General features: G+C 34.5%; 5 protein-coding genes and 1 long non-coding RNA gene across 10 annotated transcripts; 4 read left to right on the top strand and 2 right to left on the bottom strand.

Moving 5' to 3' along the window:
- The first annotated feature begins 6 nt into the window (after positions 1-6).
- LOC140960010 (uncharacterized) lies at positions 7-6,377 on the top strand. Of its 2 annotated transcripts, none has more exons than XR_012172087.1 (3): positions 7-1,242; positions 1,533-1,582; positions 6,152-6,377. It is a non-coding gene; the product is annotated as an uncharacterized lncRNA (long non-coding RNA). The 2 variants fall into 2 exon arrangements; XR_012172086.1 differs by lacking the exon at positions 6,152-6,377 and adding an exon at positions 1,748-2,117.
- On the top strand, positions 2,789-4,246 carry LOC140958509 (uncharacterized). The gene has a single exon (XM_073415969.1). It carries the CDS (start codon positions 3,005-3,007, stop codon positions 4,211-4,213), a length of 1,209 nt encoding a protein of 402 aa, XP_073272070.1. The 5' UTR covers positions 2,789-3,004; the 3' UTR covers positions 4,214-4,246.
- A 4,994-nt stretch (positions 6,378-11,371) lies between the features above and the next one.
- LOC140960178 (mitogen-activated protein kinase kinase kinase 20-like) lies at positions 11,372-12,674 on the top strand. Its single transcript, XM_073418335.1, has one exon. The coding sequence runs from the start codon at positions 11,465-11,467 to the stop codon at positions 12,500-12,502; it is 1,038 nt and encodes a 345-aa protein (XP_073274436.1). The 5' UTR covers positions 11,372-11,464; the 3' UTR covers positions 12,503-12,674.
- Positions 12,675-12,990: 316 nt separating this feature from the next.
- Positions 12,991-13,923, bottom strand: LOC140958728 (uncharacterized). Its single transcript, XM_073416292.1, has 4 exons — positions 13,619-13,923; positions 13,470-13,539; positions 13,206-13,365; positions 12,991-13,114 (listed from the first exon to the last, which is right to left on the bottom strand). The coding sequence occupies exons 1-4, from the start codon at positions 13,661-13,663 to the stop codon at positions 13,036-13,038; spliced, it is 354 nt and encodes a 117-aa protein (XP_073272393.1). The 5' UTR covers positions 13,664-13,923; the 3' UTR covers positions 12,991-13,035.
- Positions 13,691-15,448, bottom strand: LOC140958810 (transcription factor SPATULA-like). Its single transcript, XM_073416376.1, has 4 exons — positions 15,428-15,448; positions 14,682-14,840; positions 14,510-14,578; positions 13,691-13,927 (listed from the first exon to the last, which is right to left on the bottom strand). Exons 1-4 carry the CDS (start codon positions 15,446-15,448, stop codon positions 13,691-13,693), a joined length of 486 nt encoding a protein of 161 aa, XP_073272477.1.
- Positions 15,449-16,146: 698 nt separating this feature from the next.
- On the top strand, positions 16,147-20,109 carry LOC140960087 (OVARIAN TUMOR DOMAIN-containing deubiquitinating enzyme 7-like). 4 transcript variants are annotated; one of them, XM_073418218.1, is made up of 6 exons: positions 16,147-16,291; positions 16,393-16,499; positions 16,651-16,726; positions 17,601-17,655; positions 17,846-17,907; positions 19,982-20,109. In XM_073418218.1, the coding sequence occupies exons 1-5, from the start codon at positions 16,244-16,246 to the stop codon at positions 17,857-17,859; spliced, it is 300 nt and encodes a 99-aa protein (XP_073274319.1). In that variant the 5' UTR covers positions 16,147-16,243; the 3' UTR covers positions 17,860-17,907; positions 19,982-20,109. The 4 variants fall into 4 exon arrangements, with proteins under 4 accessions (XP_073274319.1, XP_073274318.1, XP_073274317.1 ...); XM_073418217.1 differs by having other exon boundaries at positions 17,601-17,675; XM_073418216.1 differs by having other exon boundaries at positions 17,526-17,655.
- Positions 20,110-20,484: the final 375 nt, after the last annotated feature.

Below are 20,484 nucleotides of genomic sequence, written 5' to 3'. Positions count from 1 at the left end.
TTTTCACTTTATTTTTTGATCTCCTTCAGTTTTAAATTGAATAATTTAGATTCACTTTCAAAACTTTTATTGTGATTAAATTTGTTTTACTTATGAGTTTTAATGCAGATGGTTTCTCAAACGGATAATTTGTGGTTTGCTTAATTTTTAACACTAAGGGTGACACTCTATTCGATAATTGAGGTTGGTTTTACATTCATTTTATTGTTTTCTTATTTCGAAATCCAATTTTATGCTCGATGAATAACACGTTGCTTCTTTTCCCACATCATTTCTTTTTTGTATTGTAAAGATATTTTAAAGTTTGATGTAATTGTAATTTAATCATCAAGTTTTATTTCCACCATTAGTCAATGCCCTCAAATGTTTGATAAAATGTGCAAAAATAGTCTGTTTGTGTCATTAGTAGTGTATTTGTTAATTTCAATAGAATGGTATCAAATTCGACTTTTTGATTCCGTTTGTATTGTGTTGAGTTAGATTTTATAGTTTCCAAGTGTCAAGGATTGATCAAACCAAAGATAGACCATATCAAGGAAGAAAAGAGCAAGAACAAGAGAAAAATTATATTGTGATACATCTAAATTCTGCTCATTTAGGCTTCACAAACTTAAATGAAAAATTAGAAAATTTTCCGTGTCAAGGATTATCATTGATACTGAGGGTCAAGAGTTAAGGATTGCCGTGCTTTTCTACCTATGAAATTAAATACAAAAATACTACCTTTTAAAAAAAAAGAAATAATAATTATTACAATTCTTTATTATCAATAATCAATGGTGTGCAACCTGCCAAAAAAAATCTAATAATCAGATCTTCTTCTGCTGCCAAGTATTTGCGTTGTTTCCTCTGTAATCAAGGTTGTTTCTTCTCTGTTTTTACTGTGTTGTGATCGCCTGTTGATTGTTCTTCATGTTGAAATGGAATTTCCCCTTTTTATTGTCTGCTTTTTGTCTCCCATTAGGGCCCCAGGGTTATTCAAGATTTTGGCTTTTGGCCTTCCATTAGCTTTCTTCGTGTTTTGGTGAGTTTTGAATTATTTTGTTCATGTGGAATGGTATAACCCTGATTCTCTCAAATCTTTAGAATGATTTTTCGAGTTTGATTGCCTGGGAATGCTTTTGTAATCAATGATAATCTGTTTGGTTCGTTCTTCGTGTTTTTCAACTTCTTTATTTTCATGGTCCATGGAGGATTGAAGCCGAAGAAACAACGGTTCACTGACCCCTGTCTCACCACATGGTAATTTCTTCTTAAAAATTGTGCGATTTGTTTACTTTACACAAAGAAATATAAGGCCTCACTTGGTAGCATGTATGTCATCTCAAGAACCAAATTGAATCCGAAATAACACAAATTGCGTTTTTGATATGTCGAATTTGCTTTTTTAATTTCTTTTAAAAAACATCCATATCGTTGTACAAAATGACCTTACGACATCTAAGGCCCCAACCAAAAATTGGATTTTGTGTGCATATAAAGCCGATGAATCGAAGATAGTGGATTCAAATGAATTGCTCCTAATTTTGCAGGGTTTCATCCAATAGGAGATTCAAGATTGTCATACAAAAAACTATGTGATGTAAGTTGTTCCTTGCTTACTACTCCATGGTATTCAATCCTTTACATCTTTTAGCTTTCCTCTTGGCCCTTACAGTGAAGAATAACATAATTGGGCAAATTTACAGTTTGTTTAATTTTGAACTTCTATTATTATAATTTTCATGTTGCTGCTGATGCAACGGAGGAAGGGAAAAAATAATTTCAAAAAGCATATAGGTTTTCAAGATCGATAAGGTGGAGCAAAGATGATAAGGTGAATAGCTAGCTGGGTGTATGTTATTTTAAAAAAAAAAAGATGATGGGTCTACCACTTTGTTTTTCTCGAAGAGTATATTGCTTGACATGAATTTTTTCTCATCCCTATTTGATTTATTGTTTTTTAAATTGTCTATCATCCTTTTTTGGTTATTAATTTTTTAATTCACTTGGAACAAATTCCTCTTACCATCATCGTGTGTTCCAACTTCGCATAATACTGCTTTTATTGAACTAAAAAATAGATTTTCATTTATGTCAGTTTTAATAAAGTTTTTTATTTTAGTATATTCAATCTATGTAAGTTTTAAAAAATANTATGTTATTCAAAAAAAAATATTGAATAATCAAAATTTTTTGATGTTTGCAAGCTATACGTATTTCTTATAAAAGTTACATAATCCACCAATATTCTATAACGAAACAAATATGGCCAAAAAATAATTCATCCTTCAAACAAAATCTAATTATAATACTCTCAAAATATGATATAATTAAAAATATGTACGTAATCAATAATATTTCACCTAACCATTTTTTAATCAAAACCCCTGACCCTGTCTACTTCCTTATTTGGTAACCATTCAACCCCATCTTTTTAGACACATTAATTGTTAATGTCGTTAATAATATAAGCCGAGTAACCCTACTCATATTCACAATAAAAAGTAATACTATTAGAATAAAAAATAATATTTTTTCATAGATGATCCAAATAAGAGATCCGTCTCACAAATAAGACTCGTGAGACCGTCTCACACAAATTTTTGTCTAATATAATAATATTATATGTCAATAAAAACAATCATCCCCTCAAACTTTTAATTAAGAGTGTATATATTTCAACTACAGTTAATTTAAAAATCAAAAAGAAGGAGTTTACCCTAAAAAATTAAAGAAGAAATTTTTAAAAATAATAATTAAACTGGGCCCCACCTCCACCACTATGCTATAAATTTCTGCAGGATCATTCTCCGTTTCTCATTTTCAGTTGCGCTCTTCCTTCAGCTTCACTCCATCTCCATTTCTCCAGCTTTTTCTGTCAACAGAATCAGTTCTCCTAGCTCAAAATACCCTTTTCTCTGCATGAATTTTGATCCTTTTTTGAAGATCAATATATATAGGTTATTTTTCACCTTTTTTTGTACTGATTTCTTCAAGTTTAAATTGTGATCGAGTACAAGAAATGGTGGACGTGGATCGAAGGATGACTGGTCTGAACCAAGCTCACGTGGCGGGTCTCCGACGCCTCTCTGCACGCGCCGCCGCCTCTCTGCCCTCGACGCCCCTCCCTCCACGCAACAGTCTTGTCTCCTTCGCTTCTCTCGCGGATAAAGTCGTGACCCATTTGAGAAACTCGGGCATCCGGGTCCAACCTGGGTTGTCCGAGGCAGAGTTCGCATTAGCAGAAGCAGAGTTCGGGTTCACCTTCCCGCCGGACCTGAAGGCGGTGCTTTCGGCCGGTTTACCAGTCGGAGCGGGCTTCCCCGACTGGAGATCGGCTGGCTCGGCACGACTCCACCTTCGCGCCTCAATCGACCTACCCATTGCTTCAGTCTCCTTCCACATAGCTCGTAATGCATTATGGTCCAAATCATGGGGGCAGCGGCCATCCGACCCGGAGAAGGCCCTCAAGATGGCCCGGAACGCCTTGAAACGGGCCCCGCTTTTGATACCCGTTTTCAACCATTGCTACATACCTTGCAATCCCTGTCTTGCGGGAAACCCCATCTTCTACGTCGACGAGAACAGAATTTTCTGCTGCGGCTGCGATTTATCGAACTTTTTCGACCGCGAATCTTCCCTTTTTCATCAAAGATCCGACACAAATGGTCTCTCCAAGCAAAGATCCATTTCTGGGAAATCAGCGGGATCGTTCGCCAACTACTCGAGAAGGAGTCTGGACGCTATCTCCGCCGGACGAACGCCGAGATGGGTAGAGTTCTGGAGCGACGCCGCCGTGGGACGCCGGCGGAGAAACTCGAATTCGTCATCGTCCTCTTCATCTTCGCCTGACAGATATTTCGACATGCCGAAATTCGAAATCCCAAAATGGATCGACGAGTACGTGACTCGGATGGGATCCGTTCTGAGAGGAGGAGGATGGACAGAATCCGACGTCTCGGAGATCGTACACGTGTCAGCATCTGGGTTCTTCGAGGGCGAGATGGTGATGTTGGACAACCAAGCAGTGCGAGACGCTTTGCTTCTGAAAACAGACCGGTTCTCGGATCTGCTCCGGCAAGCAGGCTGGAGCTCGGAGGAGGTATCCGATGTATTGGGTTTTGATTTCCGACGGGAGAAGGAGAAGAAACAGGCTAAGAAGCTGTCTCCTGAGTTGATAGAGAGAATCGGGAAACTGGCTAAATCGGTGAACCGGTCATCTTTGTCGTAAATCGAAGATTCCTTAAGCTGTTGTTTTATCACCCTATCCAAGTCTCGTGTTTCATTTTTGCCTCACACAAAACTTTGGCTCATAGGAAAATATAATTGTGAAAAAATCAGAAAATCAAGTTATTTTATAAATACATATATTAAAAAGTGTGTAAAAACAAATATAGTTCAACATGTAATGAAACATATAATAAATATATTGTTTAATATTAATAATAAAATTGTTTTTTTTTTATAATCTTCGTGTAATTTTTTATTTAAATATAATTTTACGTGTTTAAAATACGATAAGTTCAAGTTATCTTTAAGGTAAAATCTCAACTTCAGCTCATATTTTGTCATTAATATTATCTTATAAACTATAAGATAAATGATTGAAATACAATCTAAATCTAATCAGCATCTCATCAACCGTTTAATTAAATAGATGTTAAGCAGGGGATAAATATTCAAGAAACAGAAGGCGTAACGTACACGCACGGATGGGGAAGGCGGTTGTGAAAGCGAAACGACGACGTTGGGTGGGGCACTGTGTGTTTGAAATGGAGCGGCATGGTGCGCTAACGAGTAGGGCGTTGCAATTTACGTTTGAGGCACACTCACTCACGGAACCTAATGTCTCTGACACCTTTACATCTCATTAAATAAAATTCGAGAATAATACACTTGTTGGTAGATTTTATTTCATTTTGTTAACCCAGTTGCTACTTTCCGGCACTAATTTTAAATATAAACTTGTTATTTAAACATAATGTCTCGCGGATCAATTTTAATAAAGTTTAGATTTGAACTTTTTTCACTTTATCTAATTCAGATATCTCCCTTGAAAGGAGATATTTTTATGCCAAGTTTCTTTTTTGTGAGATGAAATATGAATATAAAGAAGATAGGAAGTGGAAGTTGGGGTGATGTCTTCTATTGAGATGAAATATGAAAGGAAAAAAGTGAGAAAGGGAGAGAGCGTGCATTGGAATTTGATCAAAATAGATCTGTTTGGATATTCCAACATTTAGCTTTTGCCAGACACGACACCGAGGTAAGGTCTGGTGCTAGTTATGTGGTCCGGAACTAAAATCATTCATTCGTTTAAGGTTTCTTTTAGTTGCATAACGTTACTTGAATGTTTGGGAAGAAAAAAAAAGCTCAACACCCTCAAGTTAAAATAATTACCATTTATTATACTTGATTTTATTATTTTATTTTTGAATAAAAATAGAATTAATATTAAACAATATCAGAAAGAATTGCAACAGAAATAACTAAGGAGAGGTGGTCCTTCCTATAAGATCAGGCAAAGAAACATCTGTCTTTTTTAGAGCGTGTGCTGCATGATTAGTTGATCTACAAACAAAAATAAAAGTACAAGATGTTATATCGTTAGATAAGAATCGGAAGTCTTCGATAAACAAACCTAAACTAGAGTGTTCTAGTTCTGGATTATTTAAAACATCAATCCTCAAAACATCATATTCAATTGAGAGATGCAAATTCTTGCGCCAACTAAAAGTTTCTCTGATTCCCAACGCTTCGGCTACAGTTGGATTATTATTGCATGTAATTTGCCATAAATTGCATCAATCACTTGGCTTTGTGAATTCCTCGATATGCGCCCATAACCAATATGTGGGTTGTTTGCAAATAAGGTTTGATATACAGGACATGACAACTACTCTTGGAACCTGAATTCGGAATTCCTGATGATAGTGTCTTCGACATAGATCCATCGCATATAAATTACTTTTTGATACTTAAAATAAAATCGTATTTTATATCTAATATATATCGATACATAAAATTTACGAAACAATATAAAGTATTGTGATTGTGATCCATATACAATATCATTGTCTTATGCTCTTTAATACATAGAATCGTAAATTTGCGTCATACAAATTAAAATAATGAACAATCTAACTAGTAATGTTACACCAAATTATAGGTGGGATACATGTAGATCATTAGTGGGAGATGGAGCATTAAAGAACCCTGTTCCCTGTTGGCGGCGGAGGAGGTGGTGGCAGCCTCACATGTCCGTCGTGTTACTGAGTTTACGGTATCAAGATGTTGAATGTTTTCCGTTGATTGACAATGTAATTTATCCTTAGACAAGTTTCGATGAACTTTAACTCATAAAAACTTTTTTTTTTAATGTTAATATAAATGGGATATCTAGTTTAATTAAATATCATATTTGGCTAAATATCAAGTGTTCTTGGACCTCGCTTCTGATCCAACCCGAAATTTATTTCTTGTGAACAAACAATTTAGCGTGGTGCTACTGCTCCATAGCAATAATTAACAGTTAGATTATATTGTTTTTAAAAAAAGTTTGAATATTATAATTATAATTATATTGTTTTGAAATAAAGTTTGAATATTGTAATTATAAGAAAAGTATTACTTAGTTTGGGCCTGGTTGGAACCCAGATTTTACCAAAATCCACAATCATTTGATCAGACCCATTTATAGCCCCGATAACCAAATGAGAATGACTATATTAGAACGTAGCCTACAACTAGAAATGAAAAGATAAGGATAAATACGATAAAATATATATTAACTGTTTGATATTATTATAATAAGATCATTCAAATCTCGTATTCATGCTTTCTTTTTAGGCAAAAATTTATGTGAGACAGATATCTTATTTGGGTTATCCATGAAAAAATATTACTTTTTATGGTAAGAGTATTATTTTCTATTGTGAATATCGATAGGGTTGACCCGTCTCACAGATAAAGATTCGTGAGATCATCTCACAAGAGACATACTTATAATAAGATAATTCAAATCTCGTATTCATGCTTTCTTTTCATTATTCTTTCTATTTTTTATTATTAACTTTCTCGCGTAATAAATGCGGACGGTTATCGAATTTAAAATAATTATAATCATACTCATGATAGATAACATATGAGTAGGTGATAATTAATACATTTATTGAGACAACTATTAAATTAAGTCCGACGTCTCTCACTTGAGAATAATGTTAAAGGCGTGTATCCGTATATCAATTTTTACGATTATTATATAGTGATTCAATTATATCNTAAACTTGAAATTACAAATATGATAGAGTAGTAAAAATCTGATCAAAAATGAGTTGTAATTGTTTGATTAAACATAATAGTTTAGTCATCTATGATATGGATGTGAGAATTAATGTAATTTTTCAATTAATTGAACTAAAAAAAGTACTATGGAGATGGTATTGATATCATGTACTTGTGCTAGCTCGATCATTCGTAATGACACTAGCGACGGTTTTTGATAAACCGTCGCTATGTTTGCGACGATTTTTGATAAACCGCCGCATTCAAACACTAGCGACGACTTTTAACACACCGTCGCTATATTAGCGACGGGTTTTGATATACCGTCGCTCATTTAGCGACGGTTTCCATACACCGACGCTATAATAGCGACAGTTATTCATAAACCCGTCGTCTACTAAAATAAGCGACGGTTTCAGAAAAACCGTCGCTCCTATAGCGACGGTTTTACACCAACAGTCGCTATATTAGCAACGGTTTAATGACACCGTCGCTATTTTGTGCGACGGGTAATATACCCGTCGCCATGTGCGACGGTTTATTTAATCTGTCGCCATAAGCGACGGAATTTTGTACCCGTCGCCAATAGCGACGGTTTTACGTAACTGTCGTCGATCTAGATCGGCGACGGTTTGGCAAAAACCGTCGCGAATGGCGACGCGTTTTTCGACTACCGTCCCTATAATTCTTTATATACCGAAGTTCGCCAACACCTTACAGCGATTTTCGCCTATTCGGATTTTTTTCTTTTTACTTGGACTCTATCAATTTTTTCGTATTTTCTGTTTTTTTTATTTGTACTAACATTTTTTTGTATTAATTTCGTAGATTTGCTCGTCGGTGTAATATTTCATCGTTACGTGGATCTGCATATCTTCGCGCAAGTAAGATTTTTAAAGTTTTTTTTTTATCGAAAATTTAATATTTGTGGTGTATCGTATTTATGAAATTTTGCGTAGTATTTTGATGACTTTAATTTTTTTTTACGCAAAACCGTAGCTTAATTAAGCTACGGTTCTTTAAAAAACCTTCACTTTATATAGCGACGGTTAACCTTCACTTTATATAGCGACGGTTATGTAACACCGTCGCTTAATATTAGCGCCGGTAAAGTTAAACTGTCGCTAGAATAGCGACGGTCTTGTTAAGAAAAACCGTCGCTCAAGGCGACGGTTTTTGAGAAACCGTCGCTGCAAAATAGCGACGCGACCTCCTGTTACGGTTTTTAAAACCGTCGCTTTTAGCGAAGGTTTTGGCCGTCGCTAACCCTTTTTTTTTTTTACTGCTATTTGACATGCTCGCTCGAGTAAGTGTTTGTAGTGAGAATCGAACTATTGACTATTGGTCAAACTTTTACTTATTCCACTAACTCAGTCACTCAGGTAGATTTGTTAGACGAGTCCCCCGATCTGCAACCCACACGGGCTAGCTGGTTTTCAGATGAGTTGATAAAATTTTGAACCAACCAGCTTAAATTATTTGGCTGGACAGGCTAAATGGACGGGTTCAATCCAAAATTGACGACTCTACCCTCCAGAACTAAATATCATGTATCTTAGTACATTTCTAGGTGTGTGACACATATATATGAGATATCATATATCAATATAAAATCGAATTTAAATATGCTAGAATTTTGTATAAAGTGTAATTATATTGTATGCATAATCGACAAACATAGAAAGGATTAAAATTAAAAGGTCATGTTAAAATCCGATTGACCAAGAATTAAATCTATAAGGTTGTATTTGAATTGATAAATTTGATTTTAGAAAGAATATGAAAGATGAATTTCAAATATATTAAATAACAATATCAATTACTACTAACCTTGCAGATATTAACTGAATTTGAAATCCACTTAATTTTATTCATTGCAAGTAAAGAAATTTGAAATTCTAAAAATTTATAAAATTGTTTATCCTTAAACATATGTATTTTAATTTATTTACGTGTCAAAACGTGATGCTCATGTATATCAATAGCTGTGTATAAAAAAAGGAGTATGTGCTGTCTAGAATTGACCCCCTAATTAACCATTGAAAAGTTTTGATATTTCACCAGCCCCCTCTTAGCTGGACTTGTGCTCAATATTTAGTTCTTGAAAATGGTGGACCTGCTTTGATTTAGTATGAAATGCAAGTTCTTTGTAATTTTGATGAAGAAAAGGACAATATATTTAATCAAAGCTTCAAGGATAGCAAGAGTTGTATTCTTCCATCTACCTTTGCTCCATTTTATAATCAGTTTTCACATTAATAATGGGTGCAATAAAACTAATTTGACCATTTAGAAAAACACAAAATTCGTCCTTTTTTTACTTTTAGTTTTCCAGAATGTTGGCATGACATTACGATTCCAATACCAAATAAACCACATTATCACAATTATACCAAAAGTTTGATCAATTGGATAACAAAATGCTTATATAGGTCAACTAATAAGACCGGGAGTGAGAAAAAATATCGAATTTTGAGTATACAGAAATTATCCGAATTTTCGGTGTATCGAAAATTTCGGTACAGTATGGTAATACTACCGAATTTTTCGATACGGTAATGGTATACAATTTGAAAATTTCGATATATACCGGGATACCGAAAAATATATAAATTTTTAAAATATATAATATTTTAAAACAATAAATTTATAAAATTTTAAAAATATAAGGTTTTTTTGGTATAAAACGGTATATACAGATACCGTACTAAAATTTTCGATATACCATACAATTTCTGTATAATTGGTATGCTAGTTATATGTAATTTCGGTATGTTATAGGTACAAATTTTTTTATACCGTAATTTTCGATACGATACGATACTGTATATCATCTCTAAATAAGATCAATTTTGCTTCATTCTCTAATTTATTTCTAAAAATCTCGATACATGTGTTAAATAATGTGCAAAGATGTCTAAACAATATAAATAAAACGTGTATGTTCCACATTCACAAAAACATTGATCAAAACATCAGAACTCAGTATCGAAAAAACGATAAGTCATTGGATGATTTACGTTATATGTGTCCAACTTGAAATCATGGTGATGTAAGCTAAGAATCATATATTAGATAATTGACGTGAATAGGACAAATGAAGCGTTACAACGATTGATTACTCCAGGGTTGGAAGACGGCGGCAGTTGACAAATCCAATCAAATTTTTATGGAAGAAATTAATTATTTGACGTTATTATTAACTGCGCACAACGTGGTGCTTTAAAGTTCAATCATATTTTGGAGATGGATCCTGAGATTCTTTGATTTAAATAATATCGACTAGTAATTTGGGTTGTTGGGTTAAAGTATTTAATTCGCATTAATCAAAATGAAATGTTTTATATTTTGTTAAGTGGTGGCATTTTAATTAATGAAACTTAACTTTTGTAAATCTTAATATACAAATAATGGAATTATAATCAAGAAATCAACTTTCATTAATGAACCATCAACCATATCGACTTTACATGTGTAAATTTCAATATAAAATTATGAAAATTGTTATCAAATAAATTAACTAGCATTAGTGGTCCATCAACCATTAAGATTTGAATAAGGTTCTAAGAGTTTGTATAGTTATATCACGAAAACACAACTATCTTAGGAATTAATTTTACGAGATATAGATCCGCAAAATCGTTATCCGCTCTTCTTATATCTAGTTATACTAAAATAATTAGCTCTTCCATCAATACATTTTTCGTCGTGACAAAATAATCTCTTAAATAAGCCACACTTAATACTGATACAAATCGAATTCGAATCAATCAAATCCCACACATTTGCAACATTTTACGAGCCGTGCCAAAATTTATTATATTTTTTTGTTAAAAAAAAAAAAGAAAACTAAGTTTTTATATTAATTAGATTAACTCTTTAATTAATTATCTCAAGATTTATCTATGTTATATTTACACAAAATGTTCACACGAAGTAAAACAAAAAAGCACGTGGAAAACTAGTCACCGCAGTTGTCAGCCGGGTCGGCTATTCAGGTTCCCACGAAACATCGTTTTCAAGTACCCAAATTTGACACCCGTCTGCGTCACCTATACGTACAAATCAACTCCAAAATCCTAATATAAATAGAATAGACGTCTTCAAATTTTCAAAATCAGTGTGCACATACACAGTCTCGTCGATCGCTTCGTCGCTTTAGATATTGGAGGGTCTGATTCAGGGGTACAAATCGGCCATGGATTGGGTTCGTGGTGGAAATTTGGGACACGGGAGTTTTGCTACGGTGAATTTAGCTATGCCCAGAAGACAAACTTCTCTATTCCCGCCATTGATGGCGGTGAAGTCTTGTGGAGTCGTGCGTTCTTCTTCACTGATGAACGAGAAGCTGATCTTGGAGGCGCTTAAAGATTGCCCACAGATTATACGTTGCTTTGGAGACAGCTTTTCGTACGAAAATGGCGAGAAATTGTACAATGTGTTGTTGGAGTACGCTCCCAGTGGTTCTTTGGCTGATAAACTCAAGAATACCGGTGACGGGGGCCTGCCGGAATCAGAAACCCGGCGGTATACAAAAGCTTTGCTCAAAGGGCTACATTATATCCACAAGTTGGGCTACGTGCACTGTGATATCAAACTTCAAAACATTCTCTTGGGCCCGAATGATAGCGTAAAGATCGCGGATTTCGGGTTGGCGAAGCGGGCAGGAGGGCGAAAAGAGAATTTTTCGGGGTGTGAATTGAGGGGCACACCTCTGTACATGTCGCCAGAGATTGTTACCGCTGGAGAACAGGGGGCTCCAGCGGATATTTGGGCACTGGGGTGCGCAGTGGCGGAGATGGTCACCGGGACTCTTGCATGGCATTGCTCCGACGTGGCGGGGCTGCTGCTTAGAATTGGCGCGGGAGAAGAGTTTCCTGAGGTTCCCAAAAGTTTATCAGAGCAAGGAAAAGATTTTCTTGGAAAATGCTTTGTCAGGGATCCGAAAAAGAGATGGACGGCTGAGATGCTCCTGAATCATCACTTTGTTTCAGATTATCAAGATTTTGATTTTAATGAAGAAACAGAAAACAAAGCTTTAATCTCTCCTACATGCCCATTTGATTTTCCCGAGTGGGAATCACCGGTATCAGGTTCTTCTACGACTTTCGCCTCGTCGGAATACCCCCCAGAGTCTGGTTCTTGGTCTATGACTCCAGCCAGACGGCTGCAAACGCTTTGGATTGATCAATTTCCTGATTGGTCTGTTACCGAAGATTGGATCACCCTGAGGTGAAGCATAGCATATGGATTCCATTTTTGTAGATCTCCGGTGGTTTTATTATTTTCTTACAAAGAAATTCGTTGATATTTTAAAACATAATTGTACACAAGAGTAGAGATTTTAGGATTCATACATTGTTGTTGTAAACAGTATTCAATTCATCAAAAATTGATCTTGCAATTCATAGCTCCTCTCACCCATCTTTTACCTCAGTTGCTGATCTCTCAATGCTACAGCTTTAATTTACATTTGCAACCATGTTGCAACTTCCCTGGAATAGTATCATACAGAAATGAAAATTGAATTCGGGTAATCCGAAAGGACGAAACGGGTTCGGTCTAACATGAGAAAAAACGATCTTCTCGGGCACGATATTTACTAGGTGGGTTTTTTTTTGTTCAATCTGATCGAAATAATTTTTTTAGCTAATTCTTCAAAACAAAGCTAAATTATTCAAATATTTTTTTTCCCAAATATATATAAGAATCAACCATGCCAAAAGATCACTGCCCTTTTAAAGTGAAGACGGATGATGCATTAACTTTCTAACTTGAACCATCAATACAGAATTCATCGCCTTCCAATTCACCAGTACGGCTACTCAGCCTGATTCCATTGTATGAGCTGATAGATGAGAAAAGCAAGAATGACTATCCATCATGGTTGAACAAAACCCATGAAGATCAACGGCTCTCCGACAGACACGAGTACTTACCCAGTAAAATGTGGTGAAAACATTGGGTTGTTAACAAAACGGGAAAGGTTTACACTACCGCCTAAAAGGTCTTCTCCGGGGAAGCATGAGTGCTCTAGTGCATTTGACTTGATACTGGATGGTAGCGCATAGAAAGGAAGTAAAGCGTTTCCTTCGGAACCTACTCGGCAGCATTTAATTTCATGTAGAAGAGAAGGTTAGAAGATCTAATTAATGATGTGCAGACATGAACTGATTATTTATTGAGTGCGAGCGTTCAATCACCTGTCAAAGTACTTGGAGGGCAATCCTCGATTCTATGGTTAAAATGCAGAACATCCTCCTGACAAATTTTCTTCACACGTAATAAATATTAAAATTTCAGATCAATCTATATAAACTTTGCAGCCTGAAAAAGGAAAAACCAAGCTTACTGATGAAGATTTGAGCAACTGATATGGTCCAAAATGTGCCCGCATTGATGATTCTGTTTGAAAATCTGTTCTTCAATTGATCATGATTGAGAAACCGGAATCCGGCATCCGTTCAACACAGTCATCTTGTAGACTGAGTATGGCTTCAATCAAGGTCTCTTGATCAATGGAAACTGCTTTTGTCATGTTCATACTTAAGAATCTAGTTCCATCGCAGCTGTCTGGTCTAGTTTGAGGGATTTGATTTGGATGCAGGATTCCAGGCAGGCAGATAGGGTCCATACTTAATCCATTTCGCACAGTAAGCATCTGGTGAATCGGATCGGTACATAAAACATGATTTTAACCTTTAATCATAGACAAATTTCACAAAAACAAATTGACCGGTGTGAACATTCTTTAAAAAAAAACCAGCCTTACAAGACTGGTGGACACTGCTTGATACAAATATTTTAATGGTTTCATTTCTCAAGTAAGACTAGAACAAATGTGTCTCATCCTACTTGGAATTTGAGAATTTTGAGCAAGTTGTATACACTTGGGCGAAAAATAACACAATACATGATTAGGTAGCCCGATTTCAATTGATGGTTAAACAACTTAATATGTCTAGATAAAATATTTAACACGGGGGGTTTGAAACAACTCTTAAATCTAGCGAGCTACGAAACCTTGAGACATGACGATTATCAAACTCAATCTTCGATGCTTTTCAAGCTAGCTTTATACTTTCACTAGAACTAGATGCTACTATTAGATAATGTATCATTAACCGAAGTTAAAATTAGTTTAAAATAGCTGAAATACATGATACACAAAAGGTTTACACACAGCTTTCAATCCAAACATGAATAATTCAACCGGAAAACAACAAGCCGACACTCTACTCACTTGTACTTGGAGCTGAAGCTGCTTGAGGTACTCGATCGCTTCATGATCAAGCATTGAAGCCTTATCCGTCTGGAGAAAATCATGATATCACTCCATCACCATATTATTAGCTAAAAGTGAAACACATGACATCAAACACCAAGTCCAGGTTTTCCTAACCTTGTTCGAATACCGATGTTAAAACATGTATATGACTCAAAGTCTGGAAAAGCAAATAGAGTACAACTTTTTCTGAAAGATTATGAACTTCAGCAGCTCTGCTTCTCTTGGATGAATTTATATGGTGTACTGCATTTAGCGCTGTTTCTTCCACCGATGCTTCAATGGCTTCCTACACATAATCAAATAATATGAAAACAGCTATTCTTGCATTGTTTCAATGTCTTATCGTCCGCTGTTCCATAACATTAAATCTTATCCAATTTTTTCTTTAATATATATAGATTGTATTGTACTGAAACATTAATATAATAAGAGCATTAAAAACTTCAAACTCACTAGATTTGAGAATTCCTTATTAAAATCTAGTTATTCTAAAACAAAGTGATAAAGTTTATTTCGAAATAAAACAAATTGTCTTTTATGTTTTTAATGACTGAAAATATTTATATTAGTAACTTAAATAAACTTTCAAAATGAAGGAAAAAGGTCATAAATCCAAAGCATAATCACGCTGATTAATATATATCTCTTATCTATATTCTATATAAAATTAAAGGATGAGGGTGAGAGGTTTTATTACGTGGATATAACATTTTTTGCTCACAAATTTTTTTGTGAGACGATTTTGCGAGTCAATTTTGTGATACATATATCTTATTTGGGTCATCAATAAAAAAATATTATTTATTATTGTAAATATGAGCGTGATTAACATGTATCACATATATAGATATGTGAGATCATCTCATAAATGACCTTTTCTTTTTGTATTTTCATTTTACCATTTATCTTCACTTTTTTTTTTGTTGTTGTTAAAAATGAGTTATAAGAGCATGCAACGTGTATATATTATACTAATATATGAAATATGTTACCCACGATATCAATTATCGTTCGACCAAAATTTTGAAAAATCTTTAGAAATTTTTTAAAAATACCAGTCATCTCTATATCAAAAATATTATGGGTAGATCTCTTGTCAGACGATCTCACGAATCTTTATTTGTGAGACGGGTCAACCATATCGATATTCACAATAAAAAGTAATACTCTTAGCATAAAAAGTAATACTTTTTCTTGGATGACCCAAATAAAAGATCTGCCTCACAAAATACGACTCATAAGACCGTCTCACACAAATTTTTGCCAAAAATTACATGCATCTTTTAAAACATATTTTATTATATATTAGTAAATTATGCACAAACGTTGTGTGTAAATATAATTTATATAAGATTTTAAAATTTTTTATTAATACTTCATTTTATGTTTAATTGAATACTAATTTATAGAAATTAGTGAGAGAGTAATTTGTGAGATGTAATATTAAAAATAAGTTGTAATGACAATTTTAAGAAAAAATATTGATATAAAGATAATTTGAAAAATAAAAGATGAATAAAATAGATTGTTTATATAATAGTGATATATATTATATAATTTGATAAAGAGATTATTTTAAGATTTTAAATATCAGTGAATCTAATCAAATTGTGCCTCCTATAAACCTTCTGCCCCAAAATTTATTGACCTAAATTCTTTGTTCAGAATCACATCGCAAATTAAGTAACAATGGCTGAAGGAAAGCATCAAAAAATCAATTCTGATAAGCTGCCCCATGTAAGTTATAGGACCCTTGATTTTTCCCATTTAATTGCAATTAATAATTGAATTAATCTCGACTAAGCTTCTGTTTTGATTTTGTTTGAATTTGTGATCAGTGGAAAAAACCTGGAAGAGAAAGGGATATATCTGAACTGCGGGCTGAGCTTGATGTTTTGGGTTTGAAAATCGTTCAGGTTACTCCAGATGGTAACTGTTTCTTCAGGTATCAATTGATTTTTTTTAGCATAAGTTATTCTTTGTGTAATTATTGTGCATGTGCTCATGAATTGATGAAGCGTGTGAATTATGGAGTACATATTCCTGGATTAATTAATGTGCGGTGATTTTGATCACCTGACTGTTGTTCGTTGCAGGGCATTGGCTGATCAGTTGGAAGGGAATGAGGACAAGCATGAGAAGTATCGAAATATGGTAGTTCGATTTATTAAGGTATACTTTTCGAGACATCCTGTTTCAGTCTAACATTGGATGAAGATAATTTGCAGTATTTATAAGAGATCACAAATATGATGAATGATGAATGAGTTTCCTAGTTTGTTATCTCATCTTTATTTTTTAAGAATTACCATAGATACTCCTAGTTTGTTATCTCATCTTTATTTGTTAAGAATTACCATATATACTGTTATTGTGCTACGACGGCGTCAAGGGCATTTACAACTTGAGTTGCTTTAATCATGGCTTGCATGGCTCTCGTGGGGTTTAAATGTAATAAGTTGATTGAGATCTTTTGTCTCAGCTAAACCCGAAAGCTGAAAGTAGTTGCATCTTATTTTTTAACAAAGTAAATTTCAAAACAAATTTTTGTGAATCTTTAGTTAATTGTAGAATAAGATGAATGTCTCGATCTCCAAGGTCACTTGAAAAGGAAGCAGCGGTAGCGAAGAGTAAAAGCTTGCGTCTTTTTGTAAGATATGTGCGGGCTGGAGGGAGGCAAGCTTTATCACAATGTAGATTACTCTTCTAATCATCAACGGGTGTCCACCCAGTTTAGGCTTCTTTATTGTGTTGCATAACTATTTACATTGATATTTGTTTTGGAACCAAATCAAAGCGACATTACAGATTGTCACATCATTTTCTTCCTCAAATCCAAGTGTGAAATCAGAAATGCCATGTTTATGCATTGGGCAAGTGTTTTGTTCAAGTTTCTGCTTCATTTATTGTACTACAAAAATCAAAAGGAATTAATCTCTAGAAATACTGATCCATGAGTTACACTTGGCAGAACAATCGTGAAATGTTTGAGCCCTTTGTCGAAGATGAAGTTTCATTTGATGAATATCGTCGGTCCATGGGACAGGAAGGCAATTGGTCAGGACATGTGGAGTTGCAAGCAGCTTCTCTCGCCACGCATTGTAACATATGCATTCATAGAGTGTGTTAATTATTCTTTCCAGATCATTACTTTTACAATCGTTCATGATTTTAAACTTTTCCAAGCTTGAATCATGGACAGCATCAATATCTTTCCACTGTCAATTTATACTGTGGAAATGTTTTGTAGTGTTTGGAATAATTATCAATTTCCACACCTTATTTGTACAGCATGGGTCACCTAGTTTGTATGCTCAAAATTTTGATGTACATGAAGCTCCACAAATTCACCTGTGAGTACTACAAAAATTTCAGAATTTAGTTGTCTTTAATTGTTGGCATACTTACATTCTTGTAATAACAAGTTTTTATATTAGAGGTCTGTTATTTGTTTTTTTGGTCTTTTTGTCCTGTATTGTTTGTTACGATTTTTTGTCATGTAATAATGGATAGGGTTCTTCTGTTGTTAATCTTCTCAAGTACCATTGCGTGATCCCTAATTACACAAAAAAATACCAAAAAAAAAAACCCTGTAAGTCTTTGGATCTTTGTTGATAACCATAATAATATCTGTAACCGTCTGGAAATCTCAGCTGGGAAATGAAGACGTGCCCTTGGAGTTTGACACTACAAGCAGAACAAGGTGCGTTGTCTTCGAAGAATAAGTCCAGCTCTTGCCATAAATCTTGGAGGTTGGGAAGTACTGTGTGACAGAGCGTGAGCCTTGTTTCATGTCTTTCAACTTAGACCTAATATCGAACATCTGAGAGGCATTCCCAAGATCAGAATACATCTTTCTAGCAGCATCCCAAACTTCTTTTGCTATTGTGAACCACAAGTAACGGCGACTGATGGCAGGTTCCATCGAGTTCACCAGCCACGCTAGAACAATAGAGTTTTGGGTCAGCCAAGAAATGTAAGATGTGTCAGTCTTGGCATGTGTTAAACAAATCGAATTCAGTGCAATTTTTTCGGTGCATAAAGAAGTGTGCGACATCAAAGTCCCCTTGCTTGAGTTTATGTGCCTTATTCCATCAATCAAATATTTGAGAAAAATTCTCAAATTTAGAATAGGCTAATGCTATGTGTCCCAATCTCCTTCACCGTAGGATAGAATACATATATCTCCAATATTATCCTTTATCGAGCGAATCAGCCAAGCCATCACCGTCGAGTTTTCGATATCCCATATTCGGCATTAGAAATCACTCGGTTGTGCTTTAGGAATTGATCCGTCCAAATAGCCGATTTTGTCAATGCCGTGAATCACCGTTGAAGGTGAATTTGACCATTGAAGTTAGTTTTTACCTTTCAGTTTTTAGGTTGTAATTTGCAGAGATGCGGAGGAGTTCTAAATTAATGCAGCGGGAATAATTGGAGAGGTGACGGTGAAGTTTGTATCCCAGACATTTGTCTTTCTCAACTTGCTTTTTAGCCTTTAAATCTTCCGGTATTATAAAAGCTAAGAGGAGAGACAATTAATATGTTTTATTTTTACCGATTAATAATTTACGGTATACGCAATTCTCAGTCCTATATTTAGAGGAAACTGAGTGAAGAAGGAAAATAATGAACCCTTAAAACTAGGGATAATGTTAATTCAATTTCTATAGTAACAGAATCAATCTAAGATTTTATGTAGCTATTCTGCCTACATTTCAATTCGAAGTTCTTTAACTGCTGCCAGAGATGAACTAGCATGACATTATTCCTTAGTGGGTTGGGATTTAGTTGCATATATTTCTCTCAGCCACTTTTTGATTTACACCTTCATTTATTTCTCGATCTGCTACTTATTAGTTGTTGCTTGTTCAATCATAAAGTGGATGGAGTTTGCAACTGTAGAAATTCTTCTTCCTTGAGTTGACAGGATATCCTGTCTGAAACTGCTGTGTTGAAAGTTCATATGCTGAAGATTGTCATATTATCAAGGAATGGATGTTCCTATTTAACTAACCATGTTTCCCATATCTTCATTGTCAAGTAGTTGAACCTCCTAAAACTTAGTTTTTCTCACTTAAATTAGAATCATATCATTGGTGCCCGTTAATACATTTCGTTTGTTCTTCTTCTGATGAAATTCTCTAATTTCATAAATATTGTTTGCTATTTTTTTCCTTTTCTAAATTTGCACGTGATCTGCAGATATGAGTATATAAATAGAACCAGAGATATATGATATGAAAAACCAATAATGCTACCATTCAATCATATGGTATTCCGCTATTTTTCGTTAATCATTGGCTCTCTGTTATGAAGCTTTGTTTCGATGATTTTTAGTGTTCTTAATCCTCTTCATTGAATGTTTTCTGCTTTGTTTGTAGCAAATTTACTTGATTTCCTATTAATATTTTTGAGGATTTTTAGATGAACAACAGGATATGAACCATGGACAGCATGAACTATGGGTTGAACACAAGGCACTTGAACATGATTTATCTAGCAATGATGTGGAAAGACGTTGCAATGTGAACATTACACGTGCTAATGGAAAGGTTTCTCTTGCATAAGCTGGACATTTACTATTTATAGCATAAATTTTTTGTATTTCCACACTTTTCAAGATGATTTTCCATTTTTTTCTGTTTGCAGAAAAAATTAAAAAATAAGGCCTGTCTATATGATTCAAAAAAGAAATACAAGCCAAGTTGCAGATCTGTCGCGGGGAAATCTTCTGGCAGATTTCCTGTGTAGGCCTCTTAATCAATGACCTTAAATAACTTTGTTCCACGCCATACTGAAGTATATGTACAGTTCTTATTTTTCTGAAGTTTTTAAGATGTCTCACAATTAAAGTCCTAACCAAGGGGAATTTGGAATGCAATTCTAACCTCAATATCTAAACCATATGCATGGATGGAAGGATTAAG

Source organism: Primulina huaijiensis, chromosome 15, assembly GCF_012295235.1.
Source record: "Primulina huaijiensis isolate GDHJ02 chromosome 15, ASM1229523v2, whole genome shotgun sequence".
In the NCBI taxonomy this organism is placed as follows: domain Eukaryota; kingdom Viridiplantae; phylum Streptophyta; class Magnoliopsida; order Lamiales; family Gesneriaceae; genus Primulina; species Primulina huaijiensis.
Note: the sequence above shows the minus strand (reverse complement) of the source record. Positions and strands in the feature narration are given on the sequence as shown.

What these genes read in the sequence shown, in the direction of transcription:
- LOC140958509 (XM_073415969.1), top strand. Translation starts at nt 3,005, where the DNA reads ATGGTGGACGTGGATCGAAGGATGACTGGTCTGAACCAAGCTCACGTG.
- LOC140958810 (XM_073416376.1), bottom strand. Translation starts at nt 15,448, where the DNA reads ATGAAAATACAAAAAGAAAAG. An exon ending in TGAAAATACAAAAAGAAAAG is followed by an intron (nt 14,841 to 15,427) that starts GTCATTTATGAG and finishes GATTATGTGTAG; the next exon opens with GAAGCCATTGAAGCATCGGT. An exon ending in ATATACATGTTTTAACATCG is followed by an intron (nt 14,579 to 14,681) that starts GTATTCGAACAA and finishes GATTTTCTCCAG; the next exon opens with ACGGATAAGGCTTCAATGCT.
- LOC140960087 (XM_073418215.1), top strand. Translation starts at nt 16,244, where the DNA reads ATGGCTGAAGGAAAGCATCAAAAAATCAATTCTGATAAGCTGCCCCAT. An exon ending in GATGGTAACTGTTTCTTCAG is followed by an intron (nt 16,500 to 16,650) that starts GTATCAATTGAT and finishes TGTTCGTTGCAG; the next exon opens with GGCATTGGCTGATCAGTTGG. An exon ending in GTAACATATGCATTCATAGA is followed by an intron (nt 17,676 to 17,845) that starts GTGTGTTAATTA and finishes TTATTTGTACAG; the next exon opens with CATGGGTCACCTAGTTTGTA.
- LOC140958728 (XM_073416292.1), bottom strand. Translation starts at nt 13,663, where the DNA reads ATGCGGGCACATTTTGGACCATATCAGTTGCTCAAATCTTCATCA. An exon ending in AGTTGCTCAAATCTTCATCA is followed by an intron (nt 13,540 to 13,618) that starts GTAAGCTTGGTT and finishes TTACGTGTGAAG; the next exon opens with AAAATTTGTCAGGAGGATGT. An exon ending in CCCTCCAAGTACTTTGACAG is followed by an intron (nt 13,366 to 13,469) that starts GTGATTGAACGC and finishes GCTGCCGAGTAG; the next exon opens with GTTCCGAAGGAAACGCTTTA.
- LOC140960178 (XM_073418335.1), top strand. Translation starts at nt 11,465, where the DNA reads ATGGATTGGGTTCGTGGTGGAAATTTGGGACACGGGAGTTTTGCTACG.